This window comes from Stegodyphus dumicola, chromosome 6 (assembly GCF_044657685.1).
Source record: "Stegodyphus dumicola isolate Sdum_Otavi_A_Nest chromosome 6, ASM4465768v1".
Lineage (NCBI taxonomy): Eukaryota > Metazoa > Arthropoda > Arachnida > Araneae > Eresidae > Stegodyphus > Stegodyphus dumicola.
Genome location: NC_140773.1, coordinates 41,387,238 through 41,409,405, shown reverse-complemented (window position 1 = coordinate 41,409,405; position 22,168 = coordinate 41,387,238). Strand labels below are relative to the sequence as shown.

Here is a 22,168-nt window from a genome sequence, read left to right as displayed (position 1 = left end):
TTATTATTCTTAAGTTTCGGAATACCTGAAAAAAGAAATTACCGTACATTAGGCCTAAATAATACAATCCATTTCTATTTCATCTAATCTAAAGAATGTAATTAATTTTATAAATACCTGGCCATAAAAGCAAGTAAAGAATATTAAACTTAAAAAATACGCTACAGCTTTTCTATGAATGTTTATAGAACAGTTAATATTTAACGAATATTGTAGGCTGCTTAATCGTCTAGTCGTAATTACTTGAAACATACTGCTGCGTACTTACGGGTACGTAACAGATTGAATGCACACTATTCTTATCGCAAGAAATATAACAAAACGCTGGAATTTTCCTCAGAGATATTCGTACAAGTGTTCGTAATATCAGGCAGTTATAATCAGTAGAATGCAAATATGTTAAATAGAACGCAGTACAACCAGTAGCTATACTTTAAACCACTAAAAGCGTTAAAATACAACGCAATTCAAAGAGCTAATTCAGATATCTCAGTTCGTGCGGAACTAAACAAATCGCATTAACAGTAACTAAGCAACTGAGCTGAGCTGTTCTCTCTCTGGCTTTTTATAGCTTTTAATTGGTCGCGAGAAATTTCTGATAATTTCTTTGCTTCTCGAGATTTCTGGAAATCAACAAGAGGATTTAATTACAGTTACAGCTGACAAAATTGTCGATTACATGTATTCAATTTAAATACAAAGAAAAGTTATGTGAATTTATTCAATGTTTAAATGCACGTGTCGTATACTTTTACTTTTTCGGCTTAGCCTTCTCTTAAAATTTATCTCCCATTGCATTGCACGAGAAGCAAAACAATTTTAATGTAGTTCTACTAAAAATATCTAATCAAATATAAAATTCGTAACAATATGTTTATTATGCTATATTAACTTTTTGAATGATTTTAAAACACGTAAGTATATTAATGAAAAGCGCAATTATTTTGGCTTGTTAAATGATAAATAATCTAATTAACTAGAATCCGATATTATTCAGAGATACCAGTAACAGCGCGAGCTCTAGTGTAGAATTGGATGTCCCTTCGATTAGCAACAATTTTTTTTTTTTAAATTTTGGCGATGAAACCTCACTGCTGGTTACCATGATAGTTTAAACTCTGTTTTAGCTTCCTGATTTTATTTAAATGAAAATAGATTGATGTGTACATGGACAAATTTAAGGCAGTGGGCAATGCTTAGTTTGTGCAATTCTAGGATGTTTTTTTAAGTGAAAACAGATCGATGTGTACATGGCCACAGAAACTGTGCAATTCTTTTACTTCTTATTTTGGTTTTGTGTAGCGGCCATCTTAAAATTGTGCCTTCCTGGCGCCGATCTTGGCATCAAAAAGAATCGCCAAGAAACAAGGGGCACCCAATTGTAAACTTTTACCAACAGCGCGCTTAATGACACCTATTTTTTAAATCAAAGTTGCTACTTTGGTAGACGGATGCACGGATTTTTGGCGATTTACATTGGCGCAATTGTTGGCGCGGTTTTTACAGTCGTCAGCCATCTTGAAAAATGCTGTTTTTACGTATTTCACGCATAGTAAAGTATTCGAAACTTTAAAAAAATAAATATCGTTAAAAATAATGGATTAATTTTTTGTTGAAAACGTTGTTTTCGTTAAGATGGCTGACAAATGTAAATAAATACATTTACTAAGAGTATAAAATGCTAAAGTAAGGTTAAATTATTACTTTCATATAATAGAATAAAAACATTGCGCCAACATTTAATTGGAATAAAATATTACTTATATTGAATATTGAATTGAAAACATCATACCAACGTTTAAAAGAATTAAAAGTTTTCAATTACTTAAATTCAAATCCTTTAAAATAAGTTTTATAGGATATAATTATTTAACATTAAAACATGTAGCAATAAATATCTCAGGAAATTTTTAAAAATATGTATTAAATTTTTAATAAAAATTGAAGTATACAATAATAAAATAAAAGAAAAATATGTACTTACATTTTTTTAAGCATTTTACTATACGCATATTGATAAGCACCAGGAAAAAAAAAATCTTCATCTGTTATCCACATTTCTCGCACTTCATTGAAGAAGCAATTAGCGAGGTTCCTGACCCTTGTAACAATAAATAAATCTTTGATTAGGAAATCCAGGTTGGCCAAAATAAGGTCTCAAACGGCAATTTTTTTATGCCGATACCAATAATTCTTGGTAATTACCACTAACAACATTCATCTTCGAAACGGAGACATCCATTCGCTTTGAAATCTGAGGAATTCGAAGAGATGAATAATAAAATTTTAAAATGGCGCGGTAATGCACAAATATTCAGTAACCAATCAGGGAGCTGATTACATTACGCCTAGAATTAAAATTATTTAAATAATCATTCATAATAAAATCATATTTAAAAAATGCAAAATTAAATTGTGTTTTAATATTTAACAGCCATAAATAATGTTTAAAACATTAGATTAAATGTATAGATATTAAAACCAATTACTTTTAAAATAATGTGACGTCATTCATTACATCACTCACAATATAAAATTCCATAAAATATCATAAACAATAAAATTTTTATTTCAAATAAAAATGCAAAATTAAATTCATTTTTATTATTTAGAAGTCATAAATAATATTTAAAACACGGAATTTATAATAAAACGCATTATTTTTTAAATACAATGACAACAAAGTATCGGTTACCATAAATAACTTGTCTAGCAATGGGTTACCATAAGTCATATCGCTTGCCAAAAAGAAATCGCCAAAAAATCGCCAAAATCCGTGCAACCGTCTACCAAAGTAGCACCAAATCAAATTGTAATATAGGGAGAAGTTCTGAATATTTCGTGTATTAATTTCAAAATATGTGCAGAGAAGCAAAGCATGTTGAAAAATTTGTTAATGACAAAAACTAATTATAAACTCCAGTTCTATTAAATTTCTAGCGTAAAACTGATGGGGTAGTGCCAAACGAATCGCCGATCATTTACATATTTGTTCATTGTACTTCTGACTGTGAATAACTTTCATTCTCCTCTTCTGGCTTAATTTTTTAATTTATAAGCAATTTGCTTTCCCCACTTTGCTTTTCATATTGGTAAATAAAGCTTTTTTTTATTATATTGATTTTTAAGCCAATGAAATATTCATATTTTTATTGATTTAAAAATCAATATGAAAAAACTTCTTTAATTTTTCTTGCATATTCAAATTCTTAAGATACTATGTATTCCTTTATAACGCTTGCACGTACATTTCCTACCTTAAAGCCATCACAGGATCTAACTAATAAATAATTTGTAAATTTATAGGTAATTGCACTAAGATAAGTTTGTTTGTAACGAATTTTCAAAATTGGAGCACTTATTGTTCATTTGAATTGCGATTTACTACGTTTAATATTTTCCAATGCAATATAAAATATTAAATAATCATTTTCAACATTTAAGAAGCAATATGTTGGTAAATTTAATTTCCTGAATACTTTTAAAAAATTATTTATTTTATTTTAAATCTATCATGGTTTGGTTTAGCTGAATATGCTGAAAGAATGCTTGAGGATTTTTAGAATTTTATTCTAGAAATTTGAACATCATTATATTAGTCCACTAGAGAAATTGTCTGATTATTATCCTTTGTGTTTTAAGAAATTATCATATTGTATTTATACATCTACTTCTTTTACACTTGTCCTTACAAAAACGGAAAATGGAAACTGTTTCAAGAAACACAAGTGTTAAAGAAGAAAACAATGCATCCAAATGCAGGGGAATATCCTCTTTACAGCATAGAAACGAACAGGTGATGAAATTATGTAATCTGTAAAGAAACGAAACATTTTCCAGCGATACTCTACGTAAATGTAATATTCTGTGAAAACAGACAAAAATCACCTAATTAACATTTCGGCTAATCTTTGGAATATGGAAAAGTTAGTTTGGCGATATTTTGGTAAGGCGGTAAAGGTTACTAGGTAGGACTTTGGCGATAATCTGAGAAGTACACAGTTCGAATCACAGATTATTTTGTCTGAGAGAAATGAAAGATCATGAGACATGTCATGGGACATTTTCCGGAAAATTCCGATCGTGATTTTAGCTAATAAGAACTTAGAAACAATTTCGCTGCTAAAGTGCGGAATCGCCCACTTATTTGTTTGTCGCTTTTTACAAGAGTAAGAAGAATTGGATTTTGTCAGTTTTCTTTGACTTTTTAAGTGAAAATAAGTCGATGTGTATCTATCTGTATAAAATAAAGAGTGTGCGCAATGCCATTTTTGTGCAATTCTGGGATTTTTTTTAAGTGAAAATAGGTCGACGTGTACATGGATACCGCGTATGTGCAATTCTTAAAAACGCGCGAAGCAGTGGGCGATTCTGCACTTTCTCCCAATTTCCCACCTAATCTTCGTCACGATTAAGCATTTTTGTTCCATAAAAGTTCTAGCATAAGCGTAATTCTGGCCCATGAGCGGCCGAGCGGTAAAGTCGCTGAACACTGGTAGTTCGGTTCGAGGTTCGAATCCTGCGAACGGGCTGGCTGCATGGGTGTTTTCGTGGTTTTCTCCATGTGTAACGTGTATACGAGCCAGTTTCCCTTTAGAAAGTCCTCCACGAAGGCATCCCTCCCCTTAGGCAGATAGCCCTAGTGTGCTTTGCCATAATTAAATACACCACACCACCATAAGCGTAATTCGGCTAGCAGATTGTTAGAAAAAATGTTGAGTTAAAAAAAATGCATTTACTTTGTGAAAACAAAATGGCGTCCAAAAAAAAAAAAAAAAACTAGTAAGTTGCTGTAGCAGGGTTGGTCGCCAAATTTTCGCCAAAAATTCGCCAAATTACCATAATCCGAAGATTCACCAACATTTCTAACTATTATGTCTTTTAATGTAAATGGAAGAGTTGCGTTTGTAATCCGTGAAAACGTTAAAAAGTTGTGTTTCTCGAATTTCTTGAAAGGAAATTTTGAAATTTTGGTAAATTACTCTATTTATTACTCTAAATTCAAGCTGTATAGTAACACTGAACTAAAAGAAAACTTCAGAAACTGTTTTTAATGATAAAATAATACGCTCTGCAGATATTATGCCTGATATGCCTAGAAAATACTTAGCGAATGCCGCATAGAGGCAAACCGCAGTTAGTTTAGATATATACAGTCACCTTAGTTATCTCAAATCTTGCAGCCTTTGAAAGCTTTAAAAATTCAAGTTAGGTAAACACAATTAAACAAAAATTATGTACAAAAATTATTAAAAGACATATCCTCAAAATATCAAAAATAAAATCATATAAATAAGAATTCATTAACACGCAAAAAGTGTAAAATTAAAAAGTAGCTTTGAAACTGTTACATGTAAAAACTACTTAAATTAATTTTTATCAGAAATCGGTATGCAGAAAATTTTTTAAAAATTCCTATAAATGCGCAAATAATTTCTATAAATGCGCAAATAATGCAAATAATATCATATAATGTATAAAAGTTTAGGAAATATATGATACAATGTTAGCTTTAATTTGTACAAACCCCTAAAATTGCAATCTTTCGTTTTTTTTTCTTTCCCTGTTGTAATATGATTATAACAAATCTTTCTGAATCTCTCCATGAATAATTTATTCACTTATAATGAATCCGAAATGTTTTTTAAACCAATATTTATAAAGCAATGTTATGTTCGTCCTGAGAAGTATAATAAGGTTATCATTTTTAATCTAGCATTAATAACACAATTTTTACTCATCCCACATTTGCCTAACGTGAAACTGGCTGCTGTTTTTATTCTTTACAAGATATAATTCATATATTTATACTTTTAATATGTGAGTGTAGGCCTATAGCTATGGAATAATAACAGTCGTGCATCTTGAGATGTTTTATTTAGGCATATATATTTTCGGTGATAATGCTATGGTACATCTGTACCTCACTTTTTAAACACAAACTCCAGCTTCATCATACATCTATGTCATCTACATATCTGAACTTTTTATTGCTATATGCATACACTTCAATTTATATTCGTTAACTTGATGTAATTCTTATTAAATATTGCAATTTCAAAAAATAATAATAATTTAACATCTGTTTCAAGATCAAATCATGTATTTCTATTCTACAAATTAAATTTAAGCATTTAACTTAATTTTTTATAATGTACGTTAATGCTACGGAATAAGGTTAAACTAACTAAAAATAATTCCTATATATTTCCAAATACAAGCACTGTCCACCAAGACCGGAGCGGTAAGACCGGTAAACACTGGCAGTCCGACACGTGCTGCTGCTGAACAGTCTGTCCCCAGGGGACGTTTCGTAATTTCGTCACTATATAACGTTAATACGAATAACCTTAAAAAGACCTTAAACCATAAACATCGGTTGCTTTGCTGTATTTAGACTGAATTCATGTATAAGCTGAGAGAAAACACTTTGCTCCAGAAATTAAGAACTATTGGATTAGCCGAAAGCATGGCCCTGCCAATTCAACTATATATTGCCGAAAGACCTAATAATTAGTCATCTAAGTAAGTTGAATTTATTAGACGAGATGAAGATGATGTTGCATATCTTCACGCATTCACAAAATAAACATTCCATCCTTCAAAAAGCGTTGCATCAGCAGTACTAATGAAGGAACTGAAGATGATGTTTCCTAAAACGCGTTTGAGAACGATGTTACTGGCGAAATTAAGACAAAGCCATTCGCCCAAATTTGCCTAAACAAGAGACAGACTTTCAAAAGTGGTAATGGTACTGAAAATCTTTTAATATACATGAGGAACAAATAAAGTTAAAATAATTTTTGTAATTTTTTTGTAGGGTTCCACCCTTTTATCTAACTGCTAAATGTAAAGGAACCTCATGAACAGCTACGCGAATAAGCACTTGAGTTCTGGAAAAGAGACGTAAAATCAAGAAGAGTTAATTACCCTTTATTTCTTAAAATAAAAATTAAACAGACGGCCCTTTTCTCAGGGCGTACAGCAAAGCTTCCGAGAGACTTAGCCAAGCGTAGTAACAGTTTGGAGAGACTTAGCCAAAAGGCTAACGAGCGCTAGTCAGAAATTCTGAGGCTCTCTCGCGAAGTCAATGAAACTTCTACTTAAATACTACTTTTACTCATCTGCATTAAACGCGATTCCAAAAAAACATTCTGATAGGAAATTGTAAACTGAAATTAAGAAGGAGAGACTAAAATTAACCGTTAGAAACTTAGGATGAACTTTACATTTTAATTATTAATATTATATGGATTATTCAGTTTTATGACTGAATTATTTGTAAGTTATTCTGAACTCGTATATAAGGTGGTCACCAAAATTTAGTAACAAAAAATTTGAAAATTTTCCGTTTACACACTGAAATATATGGTATATTAATTACAGATCTGATCATTCTATTGTTAAGTCTTGAAGGACAAATAATTATCTTATATAAAATATGTTATGAATTCAAATCCTAGCAAATCTGTAACTGAAATAAGGAAGAAACCTCAAGGAAATACACTAATAATCAATATCTGTCTCAGAATTACTAACCGTGTGCATATAAGCGGCTATTTGGAAACTGGTGTACAATATGGAACATTTTGTACAAGGTAATGCGGAATATAACAAATAACATGCTTTGCGAAAACCCATCATTTTAATTAAAAGTGCAGAGATGGAGCTTTTGAATACCAACTAGAAATTCACAAATCAAGTCTCGACTTGTAGAATCACGCACTCATGAAACGAGCTTCATTAGTAATAATATCTTCTGGGCCAGTTGGCCGCTTACGCTGCTTGATGGATCACATCCGCATTCTCTAGAAAAGGCTTTGTATTTAACAAAGAAAGCAGAAAATTAGCATAGAAATGATTATAAACGCCGATGATTCGAGCCGTGGATAATTGCGAACTTCATATTTACTTAGAAAATACGTAATTTAGTTTGAGAAGATCAGATTATAAGGGAAATACGCAAACTGGAAAACTTATCACAATTTTCGCACAGTGAAGCTTAATATTCGAAATCAATTTAAGAAACATGCGAAGAAGTTTATTCGAGAAAAACGAGATTGACGTTCGTATTGAGGTATAATTTCACTCTCCGTGTGTCCTGTTAGAAGTCTTTCTAGGTTCTAAAGGTTCTAAAATAAATAAAATACAAGGTTCTAAAAATTTCAACTAGAATTATTTTCTTAAATAAATACTAGCGCGAAAGATGGCGATTGAGTTAGAAAATGTCTTCAAAATAAGGTATAAAATTCTTTGAAAATAGTTCTAGTACTGTGAATGTGAATTTTAAATTGCATGCTTTTTGCGCGGGGAAAAATCACATTTAATAAAATATTCATTACATTAGCTACAACAAGCTGCTTCGACTGTGTTCAGTGAATTAAATACAAATTTGGTAATGCCTTGTAGAAAACATTAGCTTCTTCGAAACTGAAAATATAAAATTTCAGTTATGTCATAGCCGAGATTTAAATCATTTTTTTATAGTTTACTAGCCTAGATACCATGGCTGCACTTATGGAAAGAATGCGATATAATTCTATACATTCTTTCCTACTTAAAGGACGATTTGAAATAGGACTCAGTTGTCCAAATTCAAGTAGCTGAGAGTTATCCTCTATCATATTTTAGTTCAGGCTCCACTGAATAAGACTTATTTCAAGTAAGATGTTGTTTCCTATATTAAAAGTTTCTCAGATTTTTCGTCATACCTGTCCCAGCAAAATATGTAAATGAAGTGAGTTTAAATATAACATTCGAGAATCTACGGCGAAATTCATCTGTTACCACCTGCTTTTAAGGCTTTTGCAACGAGCTGGTTTTTAACGTGATCTATTTCTTACGATCGACATTATCCAGTTACTCGCTCGTTGAACAAGCCAGCAGTCCATAGACACTTAATAACTTGAATTAAAGCTTTACTCAAAAATGTATTTGTCAAAGTTCCAGGTTCCTGACTCCAGCTAGCCTAACAAGGCTAAGACTCAGTTTTTTCCTTTTTAGAACTAAATATTTTAGTGTAGGGGGCTTGGAGCTCCCAACTCAAATTGTCGAACTCTATTCTTTTTGCGAGTTTCGTCTACCTCATTCCAATGCATTAACTGGGCCATAATGCAACCCCAAAATAGTAAATCCCTGGAAGTCTTTCGCAATAGCATTTTAATTCTTTCTTTGAAGTTACAGCATTTGACCTTCGTTGGTAGCATATAGTTCCAAACTCCCAACCGACTTCGAACGAATTGTCGCTTGGTCTGGAGTAATTACAGAAATTTCAAAAAGATTTAAAACGAACTTTTTATTAAGACAGAATTTAAACATAAATGCACATCTCGTGCTAATAAAATAAGTCATCACTTGTGTCGATGCGAATTAACAGTTAAATTCAACATTTGAACTAAGCCTCGTAGTCAAAGACTACACGGTTAATCTTAAATTCTAAGTTTCTTCAGAATTTATAAAAGCACTCCTCATGGGTGAGCAAAATTGTTTTCAGGAACCTTTCAGTGATAACTCTTTTATTTAAGCAGGCGAGTCTGAATTATTTTTCAGTGCATTCCATATATTATAAGCTTCTGAAAATCTCTTAATGTAAGCTCATCTATGCCGGTTGCGTTGATGGCTTGATTTTTTATTGTATTTATATAATATTGTTTAAGCGTAGCTATCACTGTTTGATCCCTGAACTGCATAAGGTAAGTAATATTGGGAAGAAGAAGCACAGCATAGATTTCCGGGCGTAAATTCAGGAGAATTTTGGTGTGCTGGAACATTCTCTAAGATTTTAGATTATAAATTTTATCTTTACACCATCGCTTAACCGCCAGTGCGAAAGGAAAAGTGAATTAATCTTTAAATTTTAACTCACAAACAGTCTCACAGCTTGTCTTTCTACTTTCTGGAAGCTTAACGAAAATGACTGTGCCATTGCGTTTTAAAGTCCGTACAACTAACTATACGTCAGTAATATTTCAAGGTATATTTTAATTTTATGACCATTATTTTAATTTAATTGTGCTTTCCTATCTTTTCTAGATTAAACTTACAACTCCCTACCAGGAATGAATCTTTAGTATCGCTTTGAATGAAAATTAGTAAGAAGTAATATTAAAGGAAGGTTCAACTTACTTCGAGAGAGAGAGAGTTAGGAATCCTGAATAGCGCGCATTTGCCTTCGGACCTAAGTCTGTCTAAGCTGTGACCCTCGGCCGTATATTACGTGCCTCTTTGATAGTTACAGACTAGTTTAAATTTAAAAGCCAACTAGGTTAGATTTCCTTTAGCTTCGGCTAAGTCTTGTAGTTAAATATATGTAGTTCTTATTTCTAGCCGCCCAACCGGTACAGTGGTTAGCTTTGGTCACTGCTGTGCCGAAGGGCCCGGAGAAGGCATGGATGTACAGTGTCTGTGCGGCATGGCGGCACTCTAAATATGCGGCGAGCCAAGTTCTTGCCACGAGGAATTTCGTAGGCTTGGGCTGACAACGTCATACAAGTGAGCATAAGCAACAACAACAACACAAACAGTTCTTATTTCTTATTTTTGATTTCAAGCCTGCATGGAGGCTTTGTTGTAAGCCGAAATATGTTGACTATTCATCTTATTTTGAGTGAAATAAAGGGTAGTCTGTTATTTGAACTAAGCAATAATTCGCTTAACATTTCGCGCCACTCTGAACAGCGTGAGTGGGAACGACTGCATTGAAGGGAACAATTTTTTGCTATACAGTAAGACCCCGCTTAACGCGGGGGATACGTTCCATCAAAGTAGAGCGTAATGCGAAACAGCGCTAAACGAGGCTATCTTTACATGTAAATTTTGGGGTTAGGGGAAGATGGCTAGGAAATTGGTTAGGTATTAAATTTAAAAAGTATGTTTTTTTAATAAAAATAAAACTAAATATTTATTTCTTAAAGCCCAAATTAATACCACATTATTATTTCTTGCAAAAATAAAAACAAAATATAAATAACAAAACGAATATTCTTAAAAAAAACAAATAAAATTCTAAGTCAGTCACATTTAGTTAGCCTTCCGCGTTTTCAGTGTTCTGCCTTTTTGTGACAAAAGCGTCTAATGTTGTTTGCCTTTTTCTTTTGCGTTGTTCTCTTAAAAGTTCTTCATAAACGGATAGAGCATCTCTAACACCACGCCTTACTTTTGAACTCCTGTCAAAATTCGGATCATTTTCAATGAATTGATCCATTATTTCAGTTACGGTAGACAAACTCCTTTTTACAAACGCCATCGAAAGTTCTTTTTGCTCTTCTTCTGAATCACTGCTGTCAACATTTTTGTTTTCTTCTTGTTCAGTTAATTCCTTGAGCTCATCATTAGAAAGACTAGCCGCTGCTTCTTGAATTATTTCTTCGACATCTTCCACATTTACCCCTTCAAAATATGTCTGTACAATACCTCACCAAACAAGAAATACAAGTACACTCTTTCGGATATGTATTTGAAACCTATCGCTGCATAATATTTCGGGGATTTTACGTATGCTGCGAGCGATTTCATAGAATCCCCGGGTTGAAATAAAAGAGCGCTAAACCGAAACAGCGCTAAACGAAACAGCGTTAAGCGGGGTCTTACTGTATTCACAAACGTCTCCTTAAAAAAATGAATTTTTTAAAATGTGTGAAATAGCGAATTGTGCGAAAATCGAGGGCTGCCTGTATTAGTAATTGTTATTTGCTGCATTTTGTTCCTCTAGAATTCCGATGTTATCTATTGCTTTGTTCTTATTTTACTTTTTTCTGTGTTTAATTAAACCTGATTCAATCTAACGGAAGCCTCTTATTTATTTACCCCTTTAACAGCAAAATGCAGTTCCAAGAAGTAAATTGTTCAGCGAAATAGGTAAACAGTTACTTCCTTAAATGATTATTTAAAAGGAATTATTTACATGGGTTGGCCAAACGTTTACAATGACAACAGTAATAGAAACTGCAAACTTAGAAGGAGTTTAAACAAACTGAATCACGCGGCGTGAGAGTGGTGTAAAAAATTCTCAGTTTCGTAGTAAAATTAAGTTTCAAACTGTTAAATAATGAGAGCCTTGTATGTTTATCCCCTAAACGAGCGCTTTGAAGATAATTATCGTTTTTGCGTGGATGATCTACTTATTTCTCTGTCAAATTATCACGGACTTAATGTAATTATTGAAATGTCAACTAAACAGTTCAAGCTGTTTAAGTTTGGAAAAAATTCTGAATTTCTAGGAGTTCGAATATATTTCATACAAAATTAATTGTTATTAGATCAAGTGCCTTATATTTTACCCTTATAAGACGAGTTCAACCTGTTGGATTGCTAAACGTTATATACTCCAACTGAAATTAATCTGCGTCTGTTGATTTCGAAAAGGCATCCTGTAAATTATCTTATCGAAAGAGAACTGTTTGGTTCTTTACTATAATTAGCTTACATGACTCCCCCATATTTTTTTTCGTAATTAATTATTTAAGTTAGTTACTAGAACAACCAAAAGACTATGTTTGGTGTGGCTTTAAGGAAATACTTCAAGAACTCGAAGGAATATCTGAGCTGATATTACCGTATTCAAGATGTAATAATATTTTTCATTTGTCTTTATATGTAGTTGCATACTGGGAGATCTTAATAATAAGAAAACTACATCTGGTTGTGTAATTGTGTTCAATGATTGTCCTATATTATTGTGTTGTTAAAAGAAACATTTTGTAGCTTTATCTTTAGTGTAAGCTGAGGTTATTGTCGTTGGAAAAGCACATCAAGATTTAGTGTACCTCAAAGACGTAATTTGTGAAACTGTTGATATTATAAGTATCGCATTGTTTGAGGACTATCACTCTTCAGGTAGATTGAAGCTAATAGCCATTAAACTGAAACTTATTCGATATACTGTGAATGTACATGATATCAAAATTGAGTTTATTACAATACAATTATTACAATTATTATTGAGTTACAATAAGAATACTTAGCGAAACTAGCATTACGATATCTGATAATATCTTCATTTACACTTCTCTGTATCTTCAGCAATAGATAATTCCCATTTTACTGAAACCTTTCACTATTATTGCTCTAGAGCCCATACACCCCAAATCCAAATCAATTAGATCAAAACAATTACTACGTCGACGAATCCATTTTAAATTTTAGCGGAGCTCACTTTCTGAACGCCCTCGAAAACGGAAAATGTCCATGAATATTTAGAAAATTTCCAAAACCTTCTACTCAATAGATTGGAGTAAATAAAATTTAAAAATAAGGACGCAGTTAGTCCAGTACGAGCAGCTTAGTTAATTACCATCGTATTGCTAGCTGAAATTGAATTAACCGAAACTTTTGATATCATCTAGTCGTTGTTTTTGTAACTTTTACATATGAATTTTAAAAAAAAGCCTTATTTTGTCTAACAGAAACCTTTACTTTTTTCTTTTCTGACATAAGACATAATAGTAAAAAACTTATCTCATAAAAATTACGCAGATTTCCCTGTTTTGAAGAACCTCGAATATCCGTCAGTGCAGTGGCCCTAGAGTTCCATACAATTTCTCTAGGATTTCGACAAACCAAAATCAAAATTCAATGAAAAAAAATTAAATGTGTAATGGATCTCATAGCTAAATACCTAAAACAAATAATTAAAAGTACATATTTATTTTAATTACAGATTAATGCAGATCATCCCGAATTTTATAATATACTTGGAAGCATCTTAAATTCCTTTCACCACTGTTTATTTAAATAATCTATATCTCTGCCTCTGCAACCCCATGAGAATGACAGGCTTGCTACTATACTTAATCTGTTATCGCGCGTCCGCTGGAGGAGGAAGTCTACTATTTGTGCACCATAAGCCCGGGAAGACTGGACAAGCAACATAATTTAAACAAATGTTGTTGAAATGCATAGGTATCCTTGAAGGAAATGCATTGAAATTTTGTGTAACTACAAGTAAACAATATATCATGAGATTAAAAGTTGCACTACATAAATTATAAGATTATTTACATCCCAGAAGCACATATTTGAGCAATAAAATTAATTGGGCACTTTTAGTTTTACAGTCTACATAGCAACAAAAATCAAATATAAAAAGCAAAGGGAATATCGAATAAGAAATATCCTAACGTCATTGAATCAGATTTCGGTATTTTTATAACGCAAATAGAGCCAGACTGCGGTGTTTTATATGAAACAAATAAACGTATTATATCCATTTAATCTTATTAAATGTAATATTAATTACAAATACACTCTCGTAACTAACAACACTTACTTCCTATGAAATATAATCTGATGAATTTGCGTGGAATGACACATAACATCATAAAACATAAATACAAAAGAAAAAGTAAAACTATAGCATGAAAGAATAAAAATGGTAGTAATATGTTACAAAGAGAGTTAAAACAAATTGAGGTTTAAGAATTTACTATCGAATTTGGTCTTCCCTGACTCTTACGCACATATCACAACATGTTTTCATACTGGCAATAACGGTGTTAACCGCAGTTTGGAAAATTAATTTCCACTCCTTCGGTAATACGGTCTTCAGGGCATTGACAAGTTTAGGAGAAAGATGTCTCCAATGCAACTGTCTTTCAAAGGCAATCCCAGAAATTCTCTAACGAGATACGATCAGAGACTTCGCTGGTCATGGCACTCGTACAGTATCTCCACTTTCAATGAATTTGTGAACGAGGTTTGCTCATTGTGGACGAGCATTATGGTTCATAAGTACTAAGGAAAAATTTAAGAAACACTGTGGTTCATACGTAAAGCTCAGATCCACATACATTTTTGAAAAGTTTTTCATAAGGTGCGAAGACCTCATCCCGATATTTCTGAGTAGTCACAGATCCGTTGCTGAAACCGTGGACGATCCATAACCCTCCATCGATTGTTATTCCTTCCCATATCATCACACCTGTATTACCGAAGTGGTTATGTTTCCTAATGTCCGAAGAAAGATTTCGCATTGTTGATTCCCTCCAGGAGTAGACACATTCAAAATCAGATAAACTTAACCTCTACTCATCAGGAGAACATTGGAGTGCTGATATTCACTCCAATTCTGATATTCTTTGCATCAACTAAAACGATCCCTCTTCTCTTGTGAAGGTAGTGAAATGCATACTCTTGGTTTTCTGAAATAAAGGCGTTAAACCTTCCGTATATGGTTTACCGAAATATAACAGTTCCAGTGTAAGCTGCAAATTCTGAACTTTACTGCTGAGCAGTAGATTACATGTTTCAATGGGCATTTATTACCAAATATCGACCTTGAGGGGCATTTTTATTAGTTTGTGACTTTACGTATGCCTCCTTACTGTAATAAAAGTGTGGACTTATGTCTGGTGAACCCCGAGGTTGACGAATTCACACAATGCTGAAGCCATCATTCATGCTTATCTTACTCGCATAAAATATAGTTACTGATCGAGGACCGAACTTCACTTTCGAACTCCAAACGTAGAATAGGAAGAAAACCAGTTGGGGAAATCCCTTGATGAGTTGTCTTGATTCGATGATGTTTATAAACGATACGCAATACGAAGTGCAGGCTTGCTTACACACTTAAAACAGTTCTATATTTCTTAAACAATTCTATATTTCTATAACTATATTTCTTAAACAGTTCTATATTTCTGAAATGATTTCCGTAGCACAGAGACTACCTGCCTTGAAATATTCATTCATCTCCCTTTTTCCATGTTGTCTGCTCTGCTTCTAAACGCCTACTGATTCACCACTTCATACTTTCCTCCGAAATGATACTTCGGAGCTATAGGAAACCTCTTTAAGTCGTTGCACATTGCAATCAAAAGTTGTTCTTCAGAAATTCGCTTTGATATTGGTTCACCGTCAGATGACATAACGTCTTGTTTTGCTTAGCAGAAATCGTTTGATCGCTTTTAATTAGATAATGCTTTCATACATTCCCTGCAGATTGCATTGATTGGATATATCATGAAATATTATTTTGGGGTATGGGAGAATAAATATGGATATGAGTGTACTTGTGTTTAAAATCCGTGATATCAAATGCTTGTGTACGGTGATATCATATTCTTGTATTTAAATTCTTTAGTAAAATATTATAATGGAATAATTATATTCCTTTTATTTCCTGCGTATAATGAAAGCAACATTAATGAATTTCCCTTTTTTTAATATTTTATTCTTTTAGAATGATAAAGGTTTCACAATAATATGAATAATGAAGTATGTTTATGAAGTTCACTGTTTTAAAAGAATATAAATTCTGTAAATATAATAAAAGTTAAGGCAATATATATGGACATGAGTTATGACTTTGATTTACTATATTTTTCAGGCAAATTTGTTAAATGCCTGAAATTACATTTTATCTACAATATACCACCACAGCACTGAACGAGGAAGGAAATGGGAAGCAAAATCCGATTAAATCTTACTTTTCCTTTATAGTTTTGCCCGAGCGTGGACCAACTATTCTCGGAGCTCGTTCCAGATATTCTATTGCGGACAACTTGAATGTCACATGTATGTCTGCTCCCTCCAAACCTCCCTCCTTTCTTCAATGGAAAGTAAACGGCGAAGAGGTGAGTATTTCATATTCCTATTGAATACATGTCTTAAATGAAAACTATGATAATGGTATTTCAAAGCTGCTTTCCGCTTACGAAAGTTCTTCTTCAAGTAGAAACTTGAACTCTATAAAATATCAATAGATTTATATTTAATTCTTAAGCAACAGTGAAACAATAAATTTTTATACTATTTAAATACTCTTTTCTTTATTTAGTCTTTAACAGCAACTGGACTTTTGAACTCTTATCTACTTTCTAACTGAAACTTTAACTAAAAGGGAACTTTATGTATACAATAGACTCGCTGATACTCGCGTGCAGCATGTATTCATGTTAATTATTTTGGTAAAATATTAAATTTATTATGCTGCGGAGATGGCTAATAATTTATTTTACTAAGCGAAATACTGCCGCTTGCAGTATCACGAAATCGTGTTATAACCAAGCACATTGGTAACTCCACAATCTACTAAACGTTTGGGAATAGCAAACATGAAAACATTAACTATACTCAGTTTGGATCATGAATCTTCTGCCTACCAGTTAGACCTGTTAACTATTTACGCATGAAAGTACGCACGAAAGAACGCGATGAAAGTTTTTATATTCATCTACAATAAAATAGTAACCTAGGGGAAGCATCAGACTCATTTGAACAAATCGAAATAATGGCGATTCATTATCAGCCGATTTTAGTTCGAATACTAATGTGGAGACTATTATGCATTATGAACAGAAAACACGAGAAATTAACTGTGGCCTCTTCTGGATTGGAACCAAGTTATGCCAGCTGTTAACTGAACATGCTTTAATAGACCGAACACCGAAACAGTACTACACATGGGGAAATACCATAATTTTCTATAATTTTAGTTATTAAATCGCTCAAGCCATGTCATATTTACAGAAAATATATTATGTCATAGAGGACTCTCATGAACCACCTACCTGAAAAATGTAAAACCATTGAAACACGAAATTATATATATTAAAAAGCTTCTTATTATAGCTTGCCACTCGAATTAGTATAGTGCTTAATGCTCCAAATTGTTGTCTCCTACGCTGGGCTCGGATTCGAAACTCGGTAAAGGCATGGATGTTTGTAAGTTTATAGTGTGTTTGCGGCATGAGGGCACTCAAAATATACGGAATGCCGAAAGTCCTGTCGAGTGTTTTGGTGATAGGTAAAAGGAATGGGAGACCCTCAGACCCGTCCCCCGGGGAGTTGCCAATAATGATTAGGACTAAGCCGAAGTCAAAGTCATGCTGTCACCTAAATGGAGTTCAAGACATGTGCCATCCACAGACGCAATTATGTGCTCCTTGCCGCGATAAAATTCGTGAATTTGTTCTGATTAGGTCCGACATGTGAGATAATCGACAGCAGATTATTGCCTAATTACTCAAAGAGAATTTTACGATTACATTAAAAATATACTCGTAGTTTGAGCGTTTTTGAAGTCGGTAGAATTTTCCGAAAGGTTAAACCATTATTTAAACAAATCATACTGTCAAGTTGCTTAATTGAAAACATTTAGTGATTTAGAGTTTGAAATTAATTTAACAGGATATCAGATCTTAAAGTTTACAATGTTTTCTGTAAATTAAATAAAAAAAATGTAAGAAGTATATCACTGTACATAGATAATTCACTGCCAACCAAGAAATATCTGTAATATATCATTCAAACTGTAATAAGGTGATAGTAAATTAAACTCATATAATGTTTAACTGTTGCAAGGAATAAGAAAATTCTAACTCCCTTGTGTTTATGAGAAATACGTTGTCAATTAATAATAGCTATGACTTGAAATTTTGTATAAATATAATATTAACAGCATTTCACGACATTTCTGGAAGAATTATTTCTACCCAATCGCATAAATAATCAGTTTGTCACAGTTAGAGAGTTTTTTTCTTATATGTATACCGAATTAAGTTTTGGCTTTATTCTTGCGTAGTCATGAATATACAAGGAAAGGTAGCGTAAGACCGGTGCCGTTTCCTTGTGAATAGCTCTGAAAAAGGAGATGATAGAGATCAAGACTGCACATACCTGATATAATTTTCCAGATATAGTTAAATGGTTTAAATATGTCATAGATTGCTCTCAAATTAAGTTTGATTGAATCTACTGTTTTCAAATACAATGAAAGATTTCTTTCTTTCACACTTATGTGCATCATTTGTAGGCTTCTAGTGCTAAAACTAGCTCTTTGGATTATTTTCAATGAATGCTAAGCACGCTAGGATGAAACATCAGCGTCTTTACAGAAGACGATTCAAAGTAAGCTAATAAATATTTACATTGCACATGAGTAAACCTATGAAAACATCCATGCAGTCAATACATTCACCGGTGTTTGTACTCAAGTCGAACCACCAGAAACTCTTACTTACTCAGATATTGTTGGACCAACATCTAGAAAAGTTCTATGTTGCGTGGTCTTTTCATACCTGTATCTTGATAACTAGCTTATATATTCGACTGCCTGATATGGACGGAAAAAAATACAGACTCTACATAAAGAAATGAATACAGGCGCTTGCATTTTTACAGAAAAAGAATACAGAAGCATTTTTAATCTGTCAAAGACAATGAATATCAAAGACAAAAGCAAAATGTGAACTAATAGGACAAAAATACGTTAACTAACTTTGGAGCGTGTCTCTTACATAGCTCAGTTTAGATGAAAGACTAAACAAGAAGCATTTTCCAACTGAACAATGAATTCGCTCAAACTTTAAGAAATAAAAACTATGGGAAACATTAAGTCACTATTTAAGTTTGGAGGCATTGTAATTTTTAGCGTTACGTTATGCATGTAATGGCAATACCAATGCATACCTTGAGGAGTTTTTCATCTTTGGTGGCTCGAACTTCTTCACATGTAAGCTTGCTATATAATTAATATATTGCCAAGCTACACACAGGTATGACCTGTATGTATGCTCAGTATTTACCCTCTTCGCTAAATTGAAGCCAAGTTTTTTACCTTAAATAGCCTAGGCTTGTCTTGGTTTGTTTAATTATAGGGAAGCACTCGAGGGCTATCTAAAGTTAAATATGCCTTTATAAATGACTTTCTGAGAGAAACTGCCTCGCATACATTACACCAGAAAAACAACGGAAAAAACCATGCAGCCAGCCCTTTCACCGGGTTTGAACCCGTAAGCTAGCTACCAGTGTTCAGCTACTTTAATGCTCGGCCTGTAGTCAGCCTTACATAGCCTAGGTCTTAATCCTATTAAGGATATATCGCGGCAGGTTCTCGGAAAGTACATATAATTATACAAGTCATAAAGATCAGCTTATCTAAGAAGTATGAATCAATACTTCTGAGAAGATTATTCGAGTCTACATAAACTGAAAGTGAATAAATACTTCTTAAAAATAATTTTATAATACCTGAAGACAGCGAGATTTTAAATGACTTAGCTATTGGTTTGTAAATATTTAATGTTCATATAAATGCCAATCATGTATTTACAAATATGCGCCAAACGCCGTGGCATATATAAAGAGAATAATATCGTAATAACAGTTCAGATAACAATGAAACTGCCTTAGGCTACCTCAAGGACTGTTTGGTAAAATAAATAAATATGTCTGAATTTCAACAAAGCTTCAGCTAGTAGAGGAAATTTCTGTCTCTAAATGTTACGTGCGATTCTAAATCAACATGTGACAATTGTTATTTCAAACTGTATGTCAATTAAACTTCCATCTCAGTCACTGTTTTCTATCCAACTAAGAATACCCACGAAAAACGCTCCATCTACCATTTTCAAGATACAAAGTGTTTTCCTTGCCCAACTCCGCAGTGATTGTCAGAGGAGAAACACTAACCAAATCCTTTCTCAATCGCAGCATGTTCCTTAACCACGTGACGAGGATTGATGAAGATGCCAAACGATGATAGATGGTCGTGCTGAGATCAAATGTTGTCACTTGTACAAAAATCGATAAAGCAAGCAAGTCCAATATCGGAGATGGTTGATTTTCACGCTGCCCTGGTTTTGTAAAACACATTAACTAATGTTATTTGTCATAATAAATCATCTATTAAGGCTTTTGCAGACTTGTATCTACAAGGTGCGAAGCTAGTGCTTAATAAATTTTCTTTTTTTATTCAATATGTGGATGCCAGAAACTAAATCATTTGAACATTTAATTTGAATGCAAAATGGCTGTTTTTTTCGGATGATTAGATTAGTTACGAAAACCTCGAGCCTTCATTCTGGAATATAAATATGATTTTAGTTGTACACTTGTGATAAATTGAGGAAAAATTTTAGATTTTTATTAGTTTGTTAAAACATGTAAAAGTCAGATAAATAACAAAGATCATTTGCAGAATATTTTACCACATCTTAAAAAAGCTCTGAAAACTAAATTCTTTTACAAAATTATTTTACACGCTCCCTAAATAGTTAAACGAAATCCCTTTACTATAAAAAAATATAATTCTATATCTGTACTGTACTTTATCTTGTATTTATCTGTACCTTACTTTCAGACATAAACTATTAAGATAATTAACAACTTAATAAACTCATTAATTTTTTTTTCTTTTAAAGCAGGAGACGCAATAAACTTGCAATACTCTCGCCGGGACTCGAACCTGGGTTTCTCGAATACGCTCCGAGTATGCTACCGTTACCCCACGAAGGCATGCTGGAAAGAGGGAGAAAATACCCTTTTGAAAGGCGATTGGGGCTTAAGGGATTCAATCGCCAAATCCAGGTGGTGAAGAATCCTCCTCCACCACCTTTTAGTTCGGGCGCTACTGTAGAGTCACTAGGTTATTTTGAAGCAGGAAGGGGTGAAAATGAGCAAATTCCCCTCCGAGACTCGAACCTAGAACTCTGGAATACATGCCGAGTGTGCTACCGTTACACCACGAAAGCATGCTGGAAGGGGGGACTTATAAATTGAAATTAAAATGTATAAAAGCATATGAAATATTAAATAGTACAATATTAAAATATACAATGCATTGCAAGCAACGCAAGATCTCCCGTGAGCCTTGTTGGGTGTAATTATCTGGATAACTAGTGTGCTTGGACAACACCCACATTGCCAATAGTTAAACAATGGGTATCCACCACATTTCACCATATCCATATCCATATAAATTAAAATGTACAAAAGCATATTAAATATTAATTTGTGAAATTATAAAAGCGCTATTAAATGCCTATCTTGAAGGATACTGCTTACAGCTCTGTCACTAAGCAGTTTCTAATCCCCTAATCAAATTATCATTCATCTTCAATATTTTGTTCCTTGTAATGGATTTATCCATACATAACAGATTAATGTTATACTCTCAGATATGTATCGAAATAAAATAATCTTTATCTTAAAAGCATTTTTTGGGAGATGTTGGGCAAAAGATTACAGATCGTTGTTACATGTGTTGAGATAATTTTCTTCTATTTTCAATGGCAAGGTTAATGTAAAAAATAATTTCTAAAAATAAATAAATAAATAAATAAATTAAAATCATAAATTAAAATGCACAAATAGTTACTTTTTCCGAAAAAATCTTAGTTTCAGAAATTCTGTGCAGAACACTGCAAAGGAAAAATATAATATATTA

The 22,168-nt window shown here is 32.8% G+C and overlaps 1 protein-coding gene across 1 annotated transcript in view; it reads left to right on the top strand.

Annotated features, from left to right (window-relative positions):
• The window catches only part of LOC118186660 (uncharacterized), a 387,713-nt gene that overhangs the window by 312,291 nt on the left and 53,254 nt on the right, over positions 1-22,168 (top strand). The window contains exon 4 of the mRNA XM_085818254.1: positions 16,441-16,574. Coding sequence (XP_085674380.1) covers positions 16,441-16,574 — 134 coding nt within the window. The remainder of the gene's footprint in view (positions 1-16,440; positions 16,575-22,168) is intronic.